General features: G+C 44.0%; 1 protein-coding gene across 6 annotated transcripts in view; it reads right to left on the bottom strand.

Annotated features, from left to right (window-relative positions):
- Positions 1–398: 398 nt before the first annotated feature.
- The window catches only part of SIDT1 (SID1 transmembrane family member 1), an 89,837-nt gene continuing 65,576 nt past the window's right edge, over positions 399–24,659 (bottom strand). For 4 of the 6 annotated variants that reach the window (XM_060099864.1, XM_060099866.1, XM_060099867.1 and 1 more), the window contains 13 exons: positions 23,391–23,457; positions 21,926–21,999; positions 20,601–20,724; positions 20,276–20,393; positions 17,835–17,971; positions 17,090–17,201; positions 13,978–13,992; positions 12,942–13,018; positions 9,353–9,399; positions 4,883–4,988; positions 4,688–4,798; positions 3,591–3,704; positions 399–461 (listed from right to left, as the gene is read on the bottom strand). In XM_060099864.1, the coding sequence (XP_059955847.1) occupies positions 399–461; positions 3,591–3,704; positions 4,688–4,798; positions 4,883–4,988; positions 9,353–9,399; positions 12,942–13,018; positions 13,978–13,992; positions 17,090–17,201; positions 17,835–17,971; positions 20,276–20,393; positions 20,601–20,724; positions 21,926–21,999; positions 23,391–23,457 (1,165 nt within the window). Of the gene's footprint in view, positions 462–3,590; positions 3,705–4,687; positions 4,799–4,882; positions 4,989–9,352; positions 9,400–12,941; positions 13,022–13,977; positions 13,993–17,089; positions 17,202–17,834; positions 17,972–20,275; positions 20,394–20,600; positions 20,725–21,925; positions 22,000–23,390; positions 23,458–24,659 lie in introns of all 6 variants that reach the window. The other 2 variants (XM_060099862.1, XM_060099865.1) reach the window with 2 other exon arrangements.

Genomic DNA, 24,659 nt, shown 5'->3' with positions numbered 1-24,659 from the left:
TGGAGTTTCTGGGTGGGGAGGCAGCTGGAGGGCGGAGAGCAGCATGGTCCCCCCCATGGCTGGCGAATCTCAGGTGAGGGTGGGAGTGGTCCCAAGGTCAACTTCGATGCAGCTTTTGTCCATGTCTAACTCAGAGTAGTGACAGAAGGGGATGGTGGGTGTTTTTCGACTCTGAAGGGCTTGACTCTGTCCACAGTTGCTGCCTCCCTTCTGCTTCCCTTCTTGCAGGTTTGGGTTCCCCTGTAGCTCCTCTCCTCCCTGCGGGAATGTGTACAGAGCCAACCCAACAGAGGGTGAGTGGAGCATTTGGCAGTGCTTACTTTGCTGCAATCTCTGTATTCTTCATGAAACAGCACCAAGATTGGTTGCTCTCTCTCCCCGCTCTCCATGCTGGAGGCTTAAAAGACAGGGATCTGGTCTCTCCGAACCACATCCAGGTCATCATCCAGGGTTAACAAAACCTGAAATGAGAGAGGCAGAGAAATGAGAGGAACCCACAGTTGCAATAAGTCCGTGTTTTCTCTCAAAGACTCACAAGTGCCCTTACTTGTTTTCATGTCTTCTGCAGCTTTTTGCAATGCCGTGCTCTTAACAGGCACTTGTCATAATTACATAGTTCATGTATTAATTCAAATATTTATCAAGGGTCTATTAAGTGCTATTCCAGGTGCTAGAGATATGGCTTAGAACAAAAGAGACAAAAATCCCTACCCTGGTGGGGCTTACATTTGAGAGAGGGCTTCAGACATGAAGCAAATGCATGAGCAAAGTCAAGTATGTTAGCTAGTAATATGTACTAAGGATAATAATTAAACTGTGGTGGGGATATAGGAAGTGTGGGATGGGGTGAGGTCAAAAAAATTTTTTTGGTTAAAATTTTATTTTTCTAAATTTTGTATTTTTATTTTATATTGGAGTACAGTTGATTAACAATGTTATGTTAGTTTCAGGTATACAGCAAAGTGATTCAGTTGTAAATGTATAAAATTTTGTTTTTCATTGGGTGGCCAGGGACATCATTACCACTTAGGAGGGGACATTTGGGTCGGGACCTAAAAGGAATGAAATCTTGTTGCATAGAATATTGCCATATAAGAATTGTACCCTAATCCTCCACTTTTAGTTCCCTCTACCATCACTCTCTCCACATGGAACCCTTAGCTCCACTTTTGTTGTCTCTGTCTCTCTAGAGAAGGTGACTATCAAAGATAAAAGCCTTCAGGAATGATGTTTACACAGACTGGTTAAACTTTCCAAACTGGCCACGAGGGGGTAGCCCTGCTCCACTCTTGAGGTTACGTGGACAAGACTAAAGTAAGTGGGCAGCGTGAAACCAGGAGGCCTAATATTGGGCTGGCCGAAAGGTTCGTTCGGTTTTTTCCATAAGATGGCTCAAGTAGCACTTAGTTGTCTTTAACTTCATTTGAAACAATTTTGTTAGATTGTGTGTGACAGCTGTCATATCAGCGTGCATTTAAAAAAAGACCTATCAAAACTGGTGAATTTTTGTGTAGCCATTTTAATACTGAAGATGGAAGGAAAAAAGCAACATTTTCGGCATATTATGCTTTATTATTTCAAGAAAGGTAAAAACAACTGAAACGCAAAAAAAAGATTTGTGCAATGTATGGAGAAGGTCCTGTGACTGATGGAACATGTCAAAAGTGGTTTGTGAGGTTTTGTGCTGGAGATTTCTCGCTGAATGATGCTCCACAGTCAGGTAGACCAATTGAAGTTGATAGCGATCAAATCGAGACATTAATTGAGAACAATCAACGTTATACCACATGGGAGATAGCCGACATACTCAAAATATCTAAATCAAGTGTTGAAAATCATTTGCACCAGCTTGGTTATGTGAATCACTTTGATGTTTGGGTTTCACATTAAGTTAAGCGAAAAAAACCTTCTTGACTGTATTTCCACATGTGATTCTCTACTTAAACGTAATGAAAACATTCTGGTTTTGGGCTTCCCTGGTGGTGCAGTGGTTAAGAATCTGCCTGCTAATGCAGGGGACACGGGTTCGGTCCCTGGACGGGGAAGATCCCACATGCCGCAGAGCAACTAAGCCTGTGCGCCACACCTACTGAGCCTGCGTGCCACAACTACTGAAGCCTGTGCACCTAGAACCCGTGCTCCGCAACGAGAAGCCATTGCAATGAGAAGCCCGTGCACTGCAATAAAGAGTAGCCCCTGCTCGCCGCAACTAGAGAAAGCCCGTGCACAGCAACGAAGACCCAACATGGCCAAAAGTAAAAACAAACATAAAAAGTTCCGTTTTTAAAACAAATTGTGACAGGCAACGAAAAGTTGATACTGTACAATAAAGTGGAATGGAAGAGACCGTGGGGCAAGCGAAATGAACCACCACCAACCACACCAAAGGTCGATCTTCATCCAAAGAAGGTGATGTGTAAATGGTGGGATTGGGAGGGAGTCCTGTATTATGAGCTAATTCCAGAAAATCAAATGATTAATTCCAACAAGTTCTGCTCCCAATCAGACCAACTGAAAGCGGCACTCGACGAAAAGCATCCAGAATTAGTCAGCAGAAAACGCATATTCTTCCATCAGGATAACGCAAGACCGCATGCTTCTTTGATGACCAGGCAAAAACTGTTACAGCTTGGCTGGGAAGTTCTGATTGATCAGCCGTATTCACCAGACATTGCACCTTTGGATTTCCATTTATTTTGGTCTTTACAAAATTCTCTTAATGGAAAAAAAATCAATTCCCTGGAAGACTGTAAAAGGCACCTGGAACAGTTCTTTGCTCAAAAAGATAAAAAGTTTTGGGAAGATGGAATTATGAAGTTGCCTGAAAAGTGGCAGAAGGTAGTGGAACAAAAGGGTGAATACATTGTTCAATAAAGTTCTTGGTGAAAATGAAAAATGTCCTTTATTTTGACTTAAAAACTGAAGGCACTTTTTGGCCAACCCAGTGTTATTTGTTAAATGACCTTGTGTACAGGCACCATGGGCTTTTATTTTGGAAAAGTCAAAATTAAGATGGAAGTAGGCTGGGAGTTCTCATCTGGGTGGTTATAATATGCATGGCTTCTGGAAAGGTGTTTGGGCAAAAAATGGAGGGACTACTGGAGAGATTTGGAAGAGGCTGGTTAGAAGGCAAAAAGAGGCCTGGCTGCTATCCTGAGCCACTCCAAGAACTTGTGAAATGTTTGTAAGACATGCAGTGGGACTGGAAGAGGGGGAGGAATGTGAGTATAGCCCAAGAAGGAATAACCTAGTGTGGCTGAGATTGTAGCCAATGCCAAAAGTGGTTCCCGGGGGATTTGGGCATGTGAGTTCTAATCAACAATTCAGTCCAAACATTGCACAACTGAAGGAAAATTATTTTATCACTCTGTGTCTTAAAGTATTGAAGAGTAAAAGGAGAATGAAAATAAAGATCTAACCGAAGGATACAGTGTAAAAAAAGAAATAAGATATTCTGTACATTGAATTATAATGAAGACTTGGAAAGGGAAATTAAAAATACAAAAGGGGATGTAAGAAAGAGGGGAAGAGAAAAAAAGGGGTACAGGATATAAAACGAGAAGAAATGAAAAAAGTTTTTATGAACTCACCAAGAATGAGAAAAACAGGGCAGTAGCAGAGAGGAAGTGCCAGACGTCATGGTCATCAAAGAAATCCAGCAGGATACACTCTCGATTCTTCTCTCGGGATTCGGCTGGCGTTCCCTGGAAGAAGGTGAGGCAGGATATAGTGGGGGCATTCCCACAGTTCAACTCCTTAGAGAGCTGAGTATCCAGAAACCTAAAAAGTCACTACTAATGCCTGGGTCGAAAAGTTAGCTTCCAAGAAAACATACGTCCACACAAAAAATTGACCACAGTTGTTCACAGCAGCAACATTCATAAAAGCCAAGATGTCCATAGACTGATGGACGGGTAGATAAAATGAGGTATATCCATACAATGGAATATTCAGCAATAAAAACATGAAGTACTGATAACATCTACACATGGGTGGACCTAGGAACCATTATGAAGAGAAGCCAGAATCAAAGACCACATGTTATGTGATTCCATTTATATGAAATGTCCAGAATAGGTAGATCTGTAGAGACAAAAGTTAGATGAGTGGTTGTCTAAAGCTAAGGGGTTAGGGAGAAATGGTGATTGACTGCTAAGGGATGCAGGTTTTTTCCTGGGGTGATAAAAATGTTCTAAAGTTGCCTGTGGTGATTATGGTGACGGAGAGCTAAGACTTCTTCCCTGTTCTGTGCCTCAGATACATCACCAGTTTCCTAGGCCTCAGCTTTTCTATCTGTGAAATGGATTTATAAACACCTGCACCTGTGTATTTGTTTATTGATGGTGACTATGATAAGGTGGAGAAGATACACTAAGCAAGGTTTCTGTACATATTAAACATCCACTGGGAACAGGATCATAATCATAACATGACACATAATGAAGATCACATTTGCAGTGTCGGTAGAGCTTCGTTTTTAAGAGGTGCCACCCTGATAATGATGACCTGCCATTTATTGAGCAGTCACGTGTGGATATTTAAAACCATCCTCTTTAGAGAAAGCATTCATATCAGAGAACATAAAAAAGATAAACAGCAACAAGCACATGAAGAGAGGGAGGTAGGAAGGTCAGAAAGGCAAGATGGAGAGAGAATGTCATCCTGGAAAAGAAAACTGCCCTCTTACCTCCCAGCTGCTGAGATTCTGGAAGAAAAAATACAGGGCGGCGGCCCACACCGCAGCAGTGGCAGCGATGCAGAAGAGCGGGATCAGGAGGATCTTCTCGGAGCTGCGAAGCTGTGGGTGAGAAGTGCTGCTGCCAAGCTGCACGCGTCACCCGAGGAGGGCCCGCGGTGCCCGGCTCCCAACCGCCACTCTTACCTTCATGATGACGTAAAAGGCCAGGTAGAGCAGCAGGTTACAGATGAAGATGCCCAGCATGTAGGAGGCAAAGTCCCTGGGTCGATAGATCAGTCCAAAGAGGGCACTGAGCACACAGAGGAATTATTTTGTAGCTATGAAGGTGGATTTGTAACATTATTGGCTTTTTCACTCCCACACCCCCATTTCTGGTGGGAGGAGAATTTAAAAATGTTGAACATATTATAAGTAACTTTCAATTCATTACATCTTCAGAACATTCATTTTTAACAATTGTGAGGTTCCTATCAGTGGATGTACCATAAGCAATCATCCTACCTCTCTAGTTGAAATGAAGAGTTTTCTCTTTGTCCGTCAGTTGTGCACTATTATTAAAAACTGCAATAAATACCTTCAGACATATTGTGCTTTTTTTTCTTTTTGCATTTAAGATGATTAGAATAGATTATTAGACATAGAATTATCTCAATACTTGGCTTGACACACATTACCAAATTTTTGCTAGCTGTCTAAATTAATAGTGAAGTTTATTTTGGTTGGGGTTTGGCCTTAATTTTGCTCCAAATTTCTATTCCGTTCTAACAAAAGTCTTTATTATACAGCCTTTTCTTATCCCCTGGTTTTGAAAGCTTGTTTTTAATACAGACACACCATGTACATATATATATAGTTGGATTTCTGTCCTCTTCATCCTGATTCACTAATTCATAATTTCTAGTTTTGGAGCAGTGGCTTATCGTGTTATTGTTGTTTTATAATATGTTAGATTATCTAACAAAGGTTAGGCTAGCTTGCACTATCCAATGTGGTAACCACATGTGGCTATTTAAATAAAAATTAATAAAAATTAAATAAAACTGAAAATTCATTTCCTAGGTCACACCACATTTCAAGTGCTCAATAACCACAAGTGGCTAATAAACACATCATTCCAGAAAGTTCTACTGAATAATGCTGGGCTGTCACTATACACCTCTGCCCCTCCTTTCTCCGGTTAACCTTTTGCAGAGACCTTTGACAATTTTGTCTAACTAGGTAAATAATTTCAGAATAAAATCCTGTTAACTTCATTCCATTTCTAATTCTAAATTTACACATTAACTTGAGAATTGATATCTTTACAATAGTTAATCTTCTCACCCAGGGCATGCCATCTTTCTTCATTTAGCTAAGTTTTCCTCTATGTCTCCTAATAAGGTAATTAAATTTTCTGCAGAAAGTTTCCATACATCTCTCAAAGTTTATTCCTAAGTATTTCAAGTGGAAAGCTGTTATTAATGGACTGTTTTTGTTCATTTTTTTTAAATTTATTTTTTTATTGAAGTATAGTTGATTTACAATGTTATGTTAATTTCTTCTGTACAGCAAAATGACTCAGTTATACACATCTATACATTCTTTTTAATATTCTTGTCCATTATGATTTGTCCCAGGGTATTGAATATAGTTCCCTGTGCTATGCAGTAAGACCTTGTTGTTTATCCATTCTATATGTAATAGTTTGCATCTACTAACCCCAAACTCCCAGTCCATCCCTCCTCTGCCCCCCTACACTTGGCAACCACAAGTCAGTTCTCTACGTTTGTGAATCTGTTTCTGTTTCGTGAATAGGTCCATTTGTGCCATATTTTAGATTCCACATGTAAGTGATATCATATGATATTTGTCTTCCTCTTTCTGACTTACTTAGTATGATAATCTCTAGTTGCATCCATATTGCTGCAAACGACATTATTTCAGTTTTTATGGCTGAGTAGTATTCCATTGTATATATGTACCACAACTTCTTTATTCATCTGTCAATAAACATTTAGATTGTTTCCATGTCTTGGCTATTGTGAGTAGTGCTTCTATGAACATAGGGGTGCATGTATCTTTTTGAATTATAGTTTTCTCTGGATATATGCCCAGGAGTGGGATTGCTGGATCATATGGTAATTCTATTTTTAGTTTTCTGAGGAACCTCCATACAGTTTTCCTTAGTGGCTGCACCAACTTACATTCCCACCAACAGTGTAGGAGGGTTCACTTTTCTCCACACCCTCTCTAGCATTAGTTATTTGTAGACTTTTTTTTTTTTTTTTTTTTTTTGCAGTACGCGGGCCTCTCACTGTTGTGGCCTCTCCCATTCCAGAGCACAGGCTCCGGACGTGCAGGCTCAGTGGCCATGGCTCACGGGCCCAGCCGCTCCGTGGCATGTGGGATCTTCCCAGACCGGGGCACAAACCCGTGTCCCCTGCATCGACAGGCGGACTCTCAACCACTGCGCCACCAGGGAAGCCCTGTAGACTTTTTAATTATGGCCATTCTGACCATTGTGAGGTAGTTTTGATTTGCATTTCTCTAATAATTAGTGATGCTGAGCACCTTTTCATGTGCCTGTTGGCCATCAATATGTCTTCTTTGGAGAAAAGTCTATTTAGGTCTTCTGCCCATTTTTTGATTGGGTTGTCTTTTTGTTATTGAGTTGTATGAGCTGTTTATATACTTTGGAAATTAAGCCCTTTTGGGTCGCATTGTTTGCAAATATTTTCTCCCATTCCATAGGTTGTCTTTTTGTTTATGGTTTCCTTTGCTGTGCAAAAGCTTGTAAGTTTGATTAGGTCCCATTTGTTTATTTTTGTTTTTATTTCTATTGCCTTGGGAGACTGACCTAAGAAACTTCGGTATGATTTATATCAGAGAATGTTTTGCCTATAATCTTTTCTAGGAGTTTTATGGTGTCATATCTTAGTTTGTCTTTAAGCCATTTTGAGTTTATGTTTGTGTATGGTGTGAGGGTGTGTTCTAACTTCATTGATTTACATGTGGCTGTCCAGTTTTCCCAACACCACTTACTGAAGAGACTGTCTTTTCCCCATTGTATATTTTTGCCTCCTTTGTCAAAGATTGATTGACCGTAGGTGTGTGTGTTTATTTCTGGGCTCTCTGTTCTGTTCCATTGATTCATATGTCTGTTTTTGTGCCAGTACCCCACTGTTTTGATTACTGTAACTTTGTAGTATTGTCTGAAGTCTGGGAGGGTTATGCCTCCTGCTTTGTTCTTTTCCCTCAGGATTGCTTTGGCAGTTCTGGGTATTTTATGGTTCCATACAAATTTTAGGATTATTTGTTCTAGTTCTGTGAAAAATGTCATGGGTAATTTGATAGGGATCACATTAAATCTGTAGATTGCTTTGTGTAGTATGGCTATTTTAACAACATTAATTCTTCCAATCCAAGAGCATGGGATATCTTTCTGTTGATTGTTAAGTCTGATTGCAGATTGGGCTTGATTTTAGTTCTACTAGAGGCAGGGACAAGCTAGGTGATTCTGACCCTGCAGACACTATCATCAGTTGTTCAGTATCGTATCTCCTATCAGCGCCCTCTGTCCTGTCTTACAGAGTCTCCAGGACTGTGGGGTCTTCCCTAAAAGGGTGGCTGAGAGAGCATCGCAGGTGACCACGGCCAAGAATCACCCATCCTGATGTGTCCCTGAATAAAGGACAGTCCTTCACAGGTATGGACCTTACCCGAGGTAAACCCTGGGGCAACAATATTGTGGGAAGTTTCTTCCAAAAGCATGTGGCCCCGAAATAAGATTCAAATTCTCATGACTTGATTCTGGCTTTCCCTGATGGTGTGCTTCTTGCTTCTTTCTTTGTATCTGGTATCTTAAAGGGAGGAGGAGTAGGGTGTCACCTTTCTATCAAAGGTCACTGACCCAGAGGAGCACATCAGCTAAGAACCACTAATAAAAGCAGCTCAACATACTTATTTTTTGAGGGATCAATAAAATATCTCGCTCATTCATATTTTTAAGTTAAGAGTAAGTTGCAAAAAATAGATACATAAAATACAGCTAGCATAAATGTACTTCTGTTGCACTGTTGTACTTTGAGGTCATTTGAGGAAACAAGACCAAGGTGATAATGAGGGAAAAGAAAAGGAAGAAGAATGATATAGGCAGAGTAGGAAGATTGAGACCTGGAGGGAAAGAAAGAAATGAGAAACACACACACACACACACACACACACACACACACACACTAAGAAAGAGAAATGCCTACTGGGTAGCCTTTATGGAAAGTTCTAAAAAGAGTTTAAAACTTGCATTTTTGCAGCTGCTGGCATAATTAATCTCTCTTTATATATGTGTGTGTATGTGTGTATATGCATATATATCCAATCTAATTTATCCACCTAGATATAGCAAATTTGATGTTTGTCTTATTGAACAAATGAGCTCAAGACATCAGTGTGTTGAACTCATTGCTTTAAGGGAGGCAACTATTGGTGCACAAGAGCTTCCTAGTGCATTCTTTGCAGGACAAAAAATAGCTTTCTTTCAAGTCACTAGAACAAGCACAGTCCTATGCTCTCCTTAATTTAAGACTTCTTTATAAAAATGACAGCCAAGGAAAGCTAAACCACGGTGTTACAGAGAAATTAATAATGAGAAAAACATGTTTTCCTAAGACTACTTACAAGGACCAGTTAACCAGATTCCCCACGATGAGCAATACCATTCTGTCCTGGAAAGGAGGAAAGAAAACATCAAATGAGGGGCCTTTTAAAAAAACTTACCATAGGGGAAGCATCAATTATGGGAAAACAATTGCCTTGGTGGAAACAATTTTTCTATAGTTTTAAGAGAGCTGTGCCTATGACCGGAAAGTCCTCTACGAGGACTAAATGGCAAAGCCTCTGACTGCAAACAGACGTGACCTCGTCCCTGTAAAAGAAAGCCTGGTGATAAAGCAGAAGTCTTGCTGTTTTCCCCCCAGATTTTTTTTTTTTTTTTTTTGTGGTATGCGGGCCTCTCACTGTTGTGACCTCTCCCATTGCAGAACACAGGCTCCAGATGCGCAGGCCCAGTGGCCATGGCTCATGGGCCCAGCCACTCCGCGGCATGTGGGATCTTCCCGGACCGGGCCACGAACCCATGTCCCCTGCATCAGCAGGCGGACTCTCTGCACCACCAGGGAAGCCCTCCCCCTAGTTTTTAAAGGAGCTGGGCACCTGGGCCCACCTCTTGGTGGGAAGGCTGGTGGTATGTGCTGATTACTCAGTAGTTAAAAGAATTCTGCCACCGGTGTTCTGTAACCAAGGACTCTTTCCCTGGGTTGTGTTAACTGGTGGACCCTAAGGCAGCTCTTGGGATGCACCTGGAATTAGTTCATTATTCTGGCTCCAAGGAGGTCCTGCAGCTCCCAGGCTCCTGGTTTCTAAACACATGGCCTTATTAAGATTAATGTTATTGGTAGGGGAGAAAATAGAGAGGTAAGGTCCATCTCAAAGGACAATTACTCCGACAGAGATTTATTCACAATCCATTCCTACTCCTTTGCCTACTACTTACAACTGTTAGGTGCTATCTAATTATACTTTAATTTGCATGGCCACTCATCTGTTTAAAAGTAGTGATTCTCTTTGTGGGTGATCCGTTATATTTGAAGGAAATATCTTCCTTTTAAAAAAACGAATTCACCTACTAGAAAGGCCAAAATCCAAAACACTAACAGCACCAGTTGCTCGTGAGGATGTGGAACTCTCATTCATGGCTGGTGGGAACGCAGAATGGTCCAACCATTTCGGAAGACAGTTTGGCAGTTTCCTAGAAAACTAAACATACTTTTACCGTATGATCCAGCAGTTGTGCTCCTTGGTATTTACCCAAAGGAGCTGAAAACGTGCCTATACAAAAACCTGCCCACAAAATTTTATAGCAGCTTTATTCATAATTGCCAAAACTTGGAAGCAACCAAGATGTCCTTCAACAGGTGAACGGATAAATAAACTGTAGCACATCCAGACAGTGGAATATTAGGACTAAAAAGAAATGAGGGCTTCCCTGGTGGCACAGTGGTTGAGAGTCCGCCTGCCGATGCAGGGGACACGGGTTCGTGCCCCGGTCCGGTAAGATCCCACATGCCGCGGAGTGGCTGGGCCCGTGAGCCACGGCCGCTGAGCCTGCGCGTCCGGAGCCTGTGCTCCGCAACGGGAGAGGCCACAGCAGTGAGAGGCCCGCGTACCGCAAAAAAAAAAAAAAGAAAAAAAAAAGAAATGAGCTAGCAAGCCATGAAAAGACATGGAGGAAACATAAGTGCATATTATTTCAGCCAATCTGGAAAGGCCGCATACTATATTATTCCAATGATACGACGTTCTGGAAAAGGTAAGACTAAGGAGACACTGAAGAAGATCAGTGGCTGCCAGGGCTTGGGGAGGAGGGGCAGGTGGAAAGAATAGGTGGAGCACAGAGGATTTTTAGGGCAGGAAAATGACTCTTACCTTCTTTGATACTATAATGATGAATATATGTCATCACAAACTCGTCAAGAAAACCATAGAAGGTACAATACCAGGAGTGAATTGTAATGTAAAGTATAGACTTTGAGTGATTATGATGTGTTAACCTAGGTTCACTGACTAACAAATGCACCTCTCTGGTGAGGGTGTTGATATGGGGAAGCTGTGTCTGTGTGGTGGAGGGGCATACGGGAAATCTCTGTATTTTCTTCTCAATTTTTTGGTGAACCTAAAAAAACTAAAAACTCTAAAAATAGTCTGTTAAAAAAAAAAGACAGCCTGCATCAATTAATGTAAAAAAAACCAGAAACACTAATTTCCTCTTATGGTTCACAGCTGAGGCATTCTTATCTCTCCTAATATTCACAGGTCTTAATGGGCTTTTAAGTTCTCCCCTGAGTAAAACCCTCCAGCTTCAATTCCTTCAATTTTTAGTGCCTATAGCTCCTGCCCAAGCTCTACCGGGCTTAAAACATTCCCAGGTTCCTTTATGTAAAAATCCTTCTGATTATAAACTATCAGCAGGAATTTAGTGAATGCCTGTGTGCCACGCCCAAATGGCATCACTAGTTCTGATCACAGCACGGGGTAAAAGTTGGGGCAGTGGCTCAGAGGAGGTATGTAGCCTTCCCAAGGTCACTGGCCAGCAAGCCAAGGCAGCTGGGAGCAGGGCTGATCCCAGCTCAGTGTAGAAACTACACTGACCCCTCCGCTCAGTATAGAAATGTGCAATATATTGAAAACCCTACGGTAGAATTTTTAAAAGTGTATTTCTGCCATCAAGCAATAACTACAATTTTGAAAAAGCATTCGTGCTCATTGTAAAAGTCAAACAATGTATAAAAAGCAAACAAATGTATAATGTGGAAAGTTCCTAATGAAAGTGATTGGAGTGATCATATGTCCCTAGTTTGCTTGGGACAGTCCAGGTGTCATTTTTTTTTTTTTTTTTTTTTTTTTTGCGGTATGCGGGCCTCTCACTGCTGTGGCCCCTCCTGTTGCGGAGCACAGGCTCCGGACGCGCAGGCCCAGCGGCCATGGCTCACGGGCCCAGCCGCTCCGCGGCATATGGGATCCTCCCAGACCGGGGCACGAACCCGTATCCCCTGCATCGGCAGGCGGACTCTCAACCACTTGCGCCACCAGGGAGGCCCCAGGTGTCATTTTTAATAGTGCCCTCTCTTCACTTTCACAAGTGAAATAATCATACCTCTTTGGATGATTATTTATAGGGACACCGTATCTTGATCCTCCCTCCCCCAGCGATTGTCACTTTAATAGTTTTGTGTGTGTATATACATACATATGTTCTTTATATACTAGCAATTTTTCATGTACAAAAAAGGAACCATCCCAGCGTGTCTTTTAAGAGTGAGAAGGGGGCTTCCCTGGTGGTGCAGTGGTTGAGAGCCTGCCTGCCGATGCAGGGGACACGGGTTTGTGCCCCGGTCCGGGAAGATCCCACATGCCGCGGAGCGGCTGGGCCCGTGAGCCATGGTCGCTGGGCCTGTGCGTCTGGAGCCTGTGTTCCGCAATGGGAGAGGCCACAACAGTGAGAGGCCTGCGTACCGCAAAAAAAAAAAAAAAAAAAAAAAGTGAGAAGGAGAAGCAAAATGCCTCTTCCCTCACTAACTGGACTTCAGCCACGCCAGGCCATCTGGCCCTCTTGGTTTGGGGAGCCTTGTGTGACTACCCCGAGCCTGCCCCTCCTGCTGTCCTCCTGTTGTCTGGGAGAAGGCCAAGGCACGCAGGAACACACACTTACCATATAGAGAGGCCGGCTGCACTGCTGGATGCAGTCCGTGTAGAACACCATAGCGGCCCGTCGGAAAATTCCCAAATCTGCTGATGACACAATTGCATGGTGAGAAGGCTTGGTCAGAGATCATCCAAAACACTCCCCTTTGGCCCAAGCTTTTGTGGCCAGGATGATGTCGTCGTCACCTCATAAAAGCCATGCTTTGTACCTAATAGGTCAGCAATAAATGTTTGCTTTAAAAAACGCCACCCACAGCTGCCTGGGCTTTCGTGGCAGGTGTGCTCTATCCATGCAGCATCCCGCAGAAAGGCAGGCAAGATGGACACAAGGAACAAGCACTCGCAAACCATTTGGGGGGCTGGCCAACCCTCCTATGGTCTCCTTCAGCTAAGTTTCCCTCTGTTGATAGTTTACTCTAGTGGTGTTTTCTTTACAGCAGAGATGTATGGGGACTTTCAAAAGTCACCTTAAAACATCTGCTCTCTCTAGACCATGGGAAATCTTAGCTTGTAAAAATTCGAACCTGTGTTTCTCAGTGTGGTTATAAGTCAGTAAGAATTGAACCAGGGGACAGTGGGATCTACTAAGCATGTTCAGAAAGCCTGTACGTATGATAATTGTTACATGAGCAGGGTCAGGGCCCCAGGTGGGGCTGTCATCCTGTGAGCCATCCACACAAAGATGTCACGGGCAAGGCTGGGTCTTCCCGAAGTGAGCATTTCAGTAAGGGTGGACCCCAGCTCTGCTGTGCTGCTGCTCCTCTTCAAGGCTACCCCTGGGGTCAATTTAAGCAGCGTTCGCTAGACTAGATACACTGGGGGTTGGGGGCGTGGGCGTGTCCATGCACTAGCCCAGAAGAGGCGTGTTGCGGGCTGGGTTGGGGTGCATCCCTGCCTCTGAGCCTCTCTCGAAACCCCCTGCCCACCAAATCCTGCCCAATCTGGAAGAAATATTCAGAAAGCAGAGTTGGCAGATCAGCCAGGCAGGTCTCTTTGTTAAGAAAACAATGTAGAAAACCCTGGGGACGGTGGCTGAACGTTACCTGTGTCAGACACATCTGAATCAGTGGGAAGCAGAGAATTGAGGAGAGAAAAAAAAAAGATTTGTAAGAAGGTAGCCAAACAGGTAAACTACTGGTCATTTTATTTTTCTCTCGAAACAGATGACCTTACTTTTGTTTTCTGATTACAAAAGTAATGTCTTCTCGTAAAGTACACAGGCTCCTTCTGCCTGTCTCAAACGTTCAGAAGTTCACTGTTCTTCAAAGCATGAATCAGACTTTGCTCTCTCCCTGTGTACTTTTGCGCACCACTTGCAACTTATAATCCATCCTCTGCCTGTGGTCCTTTTCGGGAAACAAGAGGCACGATGGTGATCTGGGCAGGTAGCTCTGCAGTTTTCTGTCCTGCTTATGAAATGCTCTGCCTCATTGTTCCTGCCTTTCCTCGTGTCCACATTTATTTTCCTGTGTGGCCCGAGGGCCCCAGAGAAAGGAGTCTGTGATTTGAGAAAGCAAAGGCAGCTTATGGAATGGGCAGAGAGGTTGGTGTTGCCTGAACCACCGTCCACTCACCCGACTTCCTGCCTTTGGACTAAATGTAGATGCAGTTGTCACAGTGTTTTCCTTTTGACTTTGGTAAATCCGTAACCACTTGGGGGAGACTCCGTAGGTCCAGAAAGTTTAAATATTGGGTTAAGTTGTGTGAAGGTTATCTTCCCTTTGCCCCTCCAGACTCACCTGCCATGTCTCTCTGTCCTCACCACGCCCGGGGAGGCTGACTGCAGGGACCACTCAGTGGGTTCCCTCGCTCCCCTTGGATTTGGACAATGAGAAACGCCAGCAGGAGACTGGAGGGACAGAGGAAGGAGAGTGAGCCCCGAGTACTATCTGCCTGGTACCCTCCCTGTGAGGTTGCCTGTCTGTTAACCAAAGGTCACTGCTCCACGCTCATGGAGGAAGGTGACTTCCTGACTGTGATGCCCTCCTTCCATGTTTGGGTAACCACTTCCTCTGTGCCCTTTTGGGCTTGTGGGTAATAAAAGCTTCTCTGCTACTAACCCCAGGTTACTGTGCTACCCCTTTCATTCTTCGCCACCCCACCCGTGTCCTATGAAGAGTCCCTCTGTGAATAAATCTTTTTGTCTTTGTATGTGATAGCTTTTTCCTGTTGGAACCCTGACAAACTAGTACATGGTTATAATAGACGACCTTAAATTTCTCCTTTTTTAAAAAGGTAAATTAATTCGGTATTGCAAAGTTGCATGGGGCAAAGGTGGTATAAACATATTAAAAGCTCCTCTATGTAATAATGGTCACTACCATTACATATATCTGTATTCAAGTTTATTTTTCCAACTTGCAAAGCCCAGAGAAACAGTGCCTAACTCATTTTCCTTTTGAGAGTTTAGTTTGTATGACTTCATTCACCTTTGAGTGTGGAGGATGGAGCATGAACAGAGTGCTGTACCAAATGTTCTACCCAACCAGCTATTGATGCTTCCACTGGGGGAGTTGGAGGTATACTGGCTATGTTAACACCAAGAGTTAATCTACTGACCATGCCAAGAGGAAAAACTAAACTGCCAAAATGAGAGATTGTTTTATTTGGTCTTCTAGTCTTAAAGCCACTTGTTTATTTAGAATCGCTCTTAGATCTGGGCAACAGTGGTGCCATATTTTAAAGGCCCTCATTCCCCACTGAGTGAGGAGTCTGCAGGGCAAGGGGACTGCTTCTTCTAGGCCACATTCTGAATTCCTGGACCCAAGAATTCCCTGTCCTGATGGCCTTGAGCCCACTCTCAGAGCCTGCATAGGTCCTTTCCCTGGTTTGTCTTCCTGAGGGCAGATAGCACCACTAGAGTATGCACTTCTAGGGGCAAGGAATGGCCAGTTGGATGTTAGACAAGGGTGTTCATATGCATACCTGTGAGACCCCTTAAGATGCAGGACAGAGCCAGAGGTGAGAAGAAAAGAGGGGCAGGGGCTGGGGACCAGCTCTCCTGTACAGCTATGTTCTGGAGTACTCTTCCATGCACCTGAGATTTTTTTTTTTTTGCGGTATGTGGGCCTCTCACTGTTGTGGCCTCTCCCGTTGCGGAGCACAGGCTCTGGACACGCAGGCTCAGCGGCCATGGCTCACGGGCCTAGCCGCTCCGCGGCATGTGGGATCTTCCCGGGCCGGGGCACGAACCCACGTCCCTTGCATCGGCAGGCAGATTCTCAACCACTGCGCCACCAGGGAAACCCACACCTGAGAATTTTAAATTTGAACTTGTACCTTGTAGGTTGTAATGAAGGTGTATTTATCAGCTTGTTGGTCTTCCCTCTTTCTTCCTTCCTTTCTTCCACATATTTAATACTTTTTTACTCTGCTTTATAAATTAAACATTTTTATACATATGGTAAGTGGGCTTTTATTTACAATCTTGCCTTGGGCTCTGCAAATATTAGGGATGGGCCTAGTTTATATATATATTGTTTTTTCTTGAAATATACAAATGAATCTTTGAGTCTGACTTCCCCGACTTTAAAATGATGGGTGAAATTTAGATGCTCTAAAATGACTTGCACCTGCTCAAATGTATGCTGACTGACCAAGAGCAGATCAGAAGCTGATTTCCACAGAACACTTGGCAATCTAATGTGATACGTTCATGCCGTCAGAGGGCGTTCGGCAGGTGTCCTGCCTCTAAGATTGGCAAGTTGGGCTCCAAAACTTCCAGCCCCAGAATTTGAATATAATATAGAATTTATTCCTGTTAACCATTTAGGATGGTTAGAGAAATGCTCCTTTTAAGTGCTATGAACTGAAAAACATTCTTCTCGGTGGAACTAGCGGTGTGATGATCATGCTGTTCTACAAACGCACTTTCAAAGTTTGGCGAATGGTAAAACTTTTGGGACTTGGAGTTGGAAGGACGCCTCGGCTCTGAGCTAGCTTAGTGTCTCAGTTGAAAACAGAACTAGTGATAGTAGATTGTTGTTATCTTATACAGGAGAGGAAGCTCTTGGAGAGAATATATGCTATTAAACACACAGAATTCAGAGCAAGCGTTCACGGTGACAAGTAACACTTCCATTTAGGATAGGCAAGACAATCCTTTCTCAGGGTGAGTTAATCAGCATGTTTAGTATAGAGTAACAGGTGACTCACCTATCTTGAAACGACCCATGTAGTAGATCTGGGTGCTGAGGGCCAGAGAAGCCAGAATATGGATTGCAGAGAAGATGACCCAGAACAACCACAGGTCATTTTTCCCAAACACCTAGGAGTAAAGATGGAAGTTACCTTCATCTGGGTTTTTTTTTTTTCTTTTTCCCAGAGAACTCACTAAAATTGTTTCATCTCTCGTGTATGCGTAAGGTGTCAGAAACCTTGCTGTGTGTGAATTTTGGGTTTTCCCCTTCTCTGATCTCACAGGGATCTTACTGCACAAAGGGCAGGAAGAAGAATGGCTACCTGGCCAAACGAACAACAAAGAAATGGAAAAGGAAGCAGTGGGTGAGGCAGCTGAACAGCAGGTGAAGAGGCAGTAGGTCTAAAGCTGGGAGCTGATGCTCCTCACATAACAGCAGAGGACTGACACACGCGCACGCACATGTAGAAAGTGGTTGTTGTCCTTTCAGGTCAGTCTCTCTCCCATCAGCCTGTGCATCTCTATTCCAGGCTCACCTGAGTCAGGTCTCAGCTTTCTATTAACACTGTCCAGGGGCAGTGTTCCAGGGGCCTGTTACATTATGAAAAATTCTAGCTCAGTAACTAAAATGCTATGAACGGACCAATGATGAGAGTGTGTCATGAGCCAAGGACTATGGTTAGTTAAACCTGTTCACCTGAGGTCCAAAAACCAAAATACAAAGCCTCCCAAGAGGGCTGCCAGCTGTGGGGAGGGACGCACCACTCCAAGGACGGTGAGCGTGATGACCAGGGCGAAGGAGATGTAAGCAGCGTAGGCACTGGCGTTGATGTCTGGGTGGCGGGTCTGATAGAGCTTCAGCATGCAGAGGCCGGCGATTATGTACATGAACGAGGTGTCTGAGGAGAAGCCGAGACAATCGAGATCCAGTAGGTGGCAGATAGACTTCTCTTCAGCCTCAGAGAACCCCTCCCTTCAGGCCTTGGAGTATTTGCTGCCCTCAGACCGTGTGGTGACCTCCAACACGCCAGCCTTTCCAGGCACATTCTAGGTAAACCCTACACACTCCACCTCTTACCCCCTCCAAGAGGGGCGTTCCTAGCTCACAGAAGAAAAGTATCAGATGATATGATGAATAATTGCCCATCCCCACTCGCAGGGCTATGTGTGTATAAACGCTTCTGTCTAACAATAAGAAAAGAAGCCCTAATGGGAACAGGGCAGTGTGACAATAAAGAGAATCCTACGTGGGTGCAGGAGGTCCTTCTCAGCATACTGAAACGTAACCACATTGATTACTGCTCATATACAAGGCTTTCTAGCCTAGGGATGGAAGACAGCTAGAAATTACATGTGGCTTAGCTGCATGGGGGTTAAGGAAATGCAAATTAAAACAGCAATGCAATGTCCCATGTTACTAAAAAATGTGGCAAAAGTGTAAATGTCTAATAATAACACATGTTAGTGATGATATGGGGGAAGTGGAAACTCTCACTCAGCCAGTGGGAGTGGAAATTAATATTCTGGGGAGAAAGTTGACTGTTTTTGGTAAAATGGAAGATGCATCATCCAGGACCAGGTGACCCCAAAATTCTCCTTCTAGGTATTCCAGGGAACCTCTCTTACATGTGCACAACAGGCATAGATGAGGCTAGTCATTGTTGCACTGTCTGTACTAGCAGAATATTGGCAACCTCTGAGTGTTGTTCAATAGAGGAATTGATAAATGTGGTATATTTTTATTACAGAATGACAATCTTTAAAAATGAATGAACTGGATATCCTTGATTTAATACCAATAAATCTTGAAAACATTGTTGAATGAAAAAAGAAGGATGCCGAACAAAGTGTGATAAATTAATATTAATTTGTTACAAATGAAGAAAAACTATTAAAAACAAACTGGAAGGATAAATATAAAATTAATCACAGTTGTTGCTTCTAAGGAAGGGGAGAGTTGATAAGTTTAGAAAACAGTTCAAAATGGGACCTCAACTTTACACAGTTTTATTTCTTAAAGTAGATTTAAGGCAAATATTTTAAAGTGTTGGCATTTTTTCCTTCTGAGTGGTGAATGATATTGTTCTCTATAGTTTTCCTCTATTAAAAATGTCTTCTAATTTTAAAAAATTAAAACGTGACAGAGAATTTCTGTGGTGTTCTGAGTTAACAGCCAGAGGCTAGAACACAAACACAAAATAACTTTTTAAAAACCTTATCCTCGAGTGTGGAGGACATTGTTAATTGCCTTCTTCCAGCATCAGCTATTCCCTTTCTCCATCCTAACAGCATCTCGATACCAACTCAAATATCTCAGCCCCATTTTCTATTCAGAAATGCACACCCTCCCAGACCACTTGCTTTAGGAAAGCTAACTGCACCCCTGGTTCCAGGGAAGGGTCTCATTGGTCTAAAGGTAACCTCACCTCCTTTGCCACCGTGACTGGTGTAGCAATGCTGGCCCGAGCTAACCCTCACACAGAGAAAGATTCTGGAGTAAGCTCAGGGCTGTGTAAGCTGTTGAGGCACGAGGGGCTGTTATCTGGGGAGTTTGGGGAAAAGAAGTTTCCTGCTCTCAAATGAAGGCTCCTGGAAGCCAGCTCGCTGCTCTCTCTAGACATCATGGTGCGGAGACAGGAAGCCAAGACCTGCTGTAGCTATTTCTGCCACCATGAGGGAAGGCAGCCTGAGGAGACCACCAGTGTGCAGGCTGGGTGCAACCAAGGGGATCACAGAGAAGCGGAGCCAGAGCCACCAGACAGACTACCCACAAGGCCATTCCACCTGTACATTCGGCTGGTGCGCTGATGAGTGTACTTATTATTTAATCCAATTCGAATTGGGTTTTCGATTACTTTCAACCCAAAGTAGGCAAACTGCTAAATTGAGCCAAGCTACACTGAGGGAGATTTCTAGATGTCTGTTGGTGGTTTCCACCTGACCTGCTGCCTGACACTTAGCCCATTGCCCACCTGCAGATCTAGCCATGAGATCAGTACCCAGTGTTCACTCTTTTGTAGTCTATAAAAGGTGATCAGAGAGAAAAAAACGGTACAATGTGGGGAAACCATGCCCTGTGGTGAGGTGCCCTCAGATCACTTCATGTAAAATGTCATTTAATTCTTGCAAGCACGACCTTGGCATTTCTGAGAGGGTCCCAGGATAAGACTCAAAGCTGTGTAGCTGATGTAAATTCTAATTACCGAATTGGAAGTTGGAGTAATTAGGGCAGACATGGTAACAAGCACTGAGCACCCCTTCCGTCATCAGTGCGATGCCCATAGCATAGAAGAGACCGAAGTGTTTGGGAATCCCATACTCCTGAAAAAGCAGAAAGCTTGGTCAGTGGAAAGATACTCCTTAGTGACTCAGCCACAGAACCAGGATGCCCATGCTCTGGCCTCGTGTGGTCCATTACACATAATCCATCGTCACACCGTCTAGCCAGATGTCCCTCCTCTTTGCAGATCCCGTTTGGAACCATAACCCTTCCTAGCTCTCACCTCCCTCATCCCACCCTCTCCTCACCATGGCAAAGATGTCCTTGGCTTCCAGGGCTCTTCGATGGAGAATGTCCCGGCGCAAGACTATCAGCAGGAAGAGGCAGCCCAGGAGCATGTGGCCCAGGTTACTGAGAATGTTGTTGAAGGCACTAAGGGGATGACAGAGAGACCATGAGGGAGTCAAGGTATCAACGAGCTTTAGAGACTGAATGAGGCATGGATGAGCGAGTGAAATCAGCATTCAGTGTTTTCCACTGCCAACCTTTCCATGAGATTTCAGGACCGAGATCATCAGAAAGCGTCTTTAACCTAACGCCACGTTAGGATGCTTAGCCTGTGATAATGTGTCCGTTTCCTCTCAGGGATGCCTGCTTAGCTTCCCTAACACCCACTCAGTCCTCCCTTGTGCTGATGGCACTGGTGGGGAATGAATCCCAGGAAAAAGAGTCGCTCCACAGATGGGCAGTTGGGCCAAGCGTTTCAGCTACACTGTGAGAGTGAATTCACATAGATGGATGGACCCACGTTATGTGTCCATACTCAGCTCTGTAACCATGAATTTCAGGATAAGTGTCATCTGGTCACAGCCAGCAGATTCATTTAAGGAAACTGAGACTAGTTCAGTTCTGGATCAAGAAGCCAGGCTCGCAACTCCCAGGCAAATGCTCCCTCCACTTCGCCGTGTTCTGGAGGCTGGAGCGTGGCCTTGGAGGCAGCAGGCCGTGGTGTGCGTCTCAGCATCACTAACAGCTGAGGGACCTTCCTCAAGGCCTTACCTTTCTAACAGCCTTAACATCTTCAACTAAAAACGGGGGTAAGAATAATCCTATCTATCTCATGAGGTTGTGTAACAGATTGAATGCACTAGTGGCTCATGCCCATGGATGAGGGTCATCACAGCTAGGGACCTGGTATTTTCAAACACATCTCTGGGGCTTCCCTGGTGGCGCAGAGGTTGAGAGTCCGCCTGCCGGTCCAGGGGACGCGGGTTCGTGCCCCGGTCCGGGAAGATCCCACATGCCGCGGAGCGGCTGGGCCCATGAGCCATGGCCGCTGAGCCTGCGCGTCCGGAGCCTGTGCTCCGCAACGGGAGAGGCCACAACAGTGAGAGGCCCGCGTACCCCGCAAAAAAAACCCCAAAAACCCACATCTCTGCCTTCTCCTCAGGACTGTTTCCTGAGGCCCCCATACAGGAATGGAAGAGGCATACCTGATCTCAACTTCCTGATTTCATTCCTCTTTACCCTTGATTGGGGGTGGTTTCCACAATTGTTTCTAGTATTTTTAAAAACTGAAATCACCACATTACACAGAAAGGCATCTCTCATTGCCTCGGAGGACTGGGCTTACCTCAGGACACCCCAGGGGTGAGCACAGAGGAAGTTGTAGTAGCAGATGTCCTGGTTACCAGTGACATTGACTATCTGTAAAACCAAGAGTGAGAAGAGGAGATGCTGTTTTCCTCCCCCACCCCGAGCCTGAAATCACAAAACGTGGACAGTGCTCACAGCGATCAACTGTCAGTGATTTACAGTGTAACCAGTGCTCCTTCTCAGCAGGGGATGGGTCATTATCTTCAGCCTTTACACAGTATAGACACATTTCCTTTAAATGCTGCCATCTTGCTTTGAATTGAAATATTCCGTGTCCCTCATTATGTGGCCTCACGGCAGAATGCAACTGAGTATATTTCCTTTGTTCTCATTATAAAAGGATTTTGAGAGGATGCTAACATTGGGACCTGCCTATTAGGATGGTCATGGTACATCCTATTTTCTAGATGAATCCTGGGAGGGTAAGGAGCTGTTCCATCCTCTGTGTGGAAATGATAACCACAGGGCAGGTGGACATAAGGAGATGTGTGATCAGTTTTCCATAGTTATCACTCTCGCTATCATTAAGAACCTTCCTAGATCACAGCATAGCTGTATCTTCTGACAGAGCCCCGAAGTATTCAGAGAATATTTAGATTATAAATGGTGGTGCTCAAACCTTAGAAAGTCCTCATCCTCATCACGTATTAAGTATGGAATTGGTGAAATATGATTAAACTCCTGGCTCTCAAACTTGGCTGTACACTGGAATCACTGGGAGTTTCATCAATACTGATGCCTGATTCCACTCTGCTCTAACTGGTGTGGGGTACAGCTTGGACACTGGGATTTTTTAAAGTCCCCCAGATGATTTTAATGCAAAGTTTGAGAACCATTGCATTAGAAACACCTTTAGCCTGGTGCTATTCTAAATGGGCTTTTTCATGTGTAATAGATTCCAGACGAGATCACTTAAGTGACCTGGACCCTAGGGTTCTGTGAAGGTGCAGTGGGGATTCTCAAGCTATTTTAATTATTGTTTTTGTTTGTTTTTAAATTTATTTTATATTTTCTTTTAATATCTCATTAGTTTTGTGAAGCTGTTTTTACTTTTACAAAACATATTTACCCTCAATGACAGGACACAGGCTAAATTAGACATCAGGTTTCTTTGTTTTGGTCTGGAACTTTACTCATCATCCCATGATGATCAGAAGTTCAGACTGGTAAAAAAATAGACATAGTTGATAGATACCAAGACTAAATGAGTGCAAGGTAATAATTTCAGATTGGTAGTCAAAATAATACAAGAGGTCTGTGATAAAACAATTGGGAATTAGATTTAAAGGTCAAAGATGAACCAGTGGAGAAATCCAGTGGGAACCCAAATGGGGAATTAATTCTTGGACGGAGCTCAAGTTATACCTTTCTCTGTAAGTCACAGCAAAGATCTTTCCCTGCAGTATGAAAGGTGGGATTTTGGAGTTCGGGGCAGCACTTACTGTCTGGTAGGTGATAACCAGCTGGATCACAGGCAGCGCATAAAACACAGCAATGGTAATGATGTTCCTACGCAGGCAAAGAATCAGAAATGGTTATTTCCAAAATAACAATGGAAACTTTGCCCTTTTATTTATTTATTTATTTTTTTGGCGGTACGCGGGCCTCTCACTGTTGTGGCCTCTCCCGTTGCGGAGCACAGGCTCCGGACGCGCAGGCTCAGTGGCCATGGCTCACGGGCCCAGCCACTCCGCGGCATGTGGGATCTTCCCAGACAGGGGCACGAACCCGTGTCCCCTGCATCGGCAGGTGGACTCCCAACCACTGCGCCACCAGGGAAGCCCTGCCTTCTTTTTTTTTTTTTTTTTTAAAAGAATCTTTCCACCCCATAACTCCCTAGTTAACTCAAAAAAGCAATTAGAAACTGATTATGTGGTTCCTGTTTCTCCAATCTTCCTCTCATACAGTTACTTGTAAAACAGTGTAAATAATGCTTGCTTCTGGTTTAACCAATTATTAATGAGGGCCTATCTATTTAGGATATTGTTAGATTAAAAGTGATCAGAGAGGGACTTCCCTGGTGGTGCAGTGGTTAAGAATCCGCCTGCCAATGCAGGGGACACAGGTTTGATCCCTGGTCTGGGAAGATCCCACATGCTGCAGCTCAACTAAGCCCATGCGCCACAACTACTGAGCTTATGCTCTAGAGCTCACGATCCACAACTGCTGAGCCCACATGGCACAACTACTGAAGCCCACGTGCCTAGAGCCTGTGCTCCGCAACAAGAGAAGCCCACCGCAGTGAGAAGCCTGCACACTGCAATGAAGAGTAGCCTCTGCTCGACGCAACTAGAGAAAGCCTGCACACGGCAACAAAGACCCAACGCAACCAAAAATAAATAAATTAAAAAAATAAAAATAAGTTGTGACTTAAAAAAAATTTAAAAAAACAGTGATCCGAGAGTAGGTAATGGGTGATGGATCTCACAAAGGGATGTGGCTTTTTTAGATATCTCTTAGTTCCCAAATGATGGTCCTACTATGGAGTTCCATGTGGTCCCCACTGGCCCTTGTTTTCCTCTAATATCTGTATCCCAGTAAAAGGTTATCCTTCCAGAAAAAAGAATGGGAAGTGCTATCACAAGTGTCAGCTGGGGGTTTCTGAGAGGAAGGAGGGGACCCTGCCAGGCACCTCAGACTCTCTGCTTGTAGGAAGACTGCATCTGTGTCTGACCATTGCAGGTCTATTTATCATTGGCTGATGGTATCAT

This window comes from Mesoplodon densirostris, chromosome 5 (assembly GCF_025265405.1).
Source record: "Mesoplodon densirostris isolate mMesDen1 chromosome 5, mMesDen1 primary haplotype, whole genome shotgun sequence".
NCBI lineage: Eukaryota > Metazoa > Chordata > Mammalia > Artiodactyla > Ziphiidae > Mesoplodon > Mesoplodon densirostris.
Note: the sequence above shows the minus strand (reverse complement) of the source record. Positions and strands in the feature narration are given on the sequence as shown.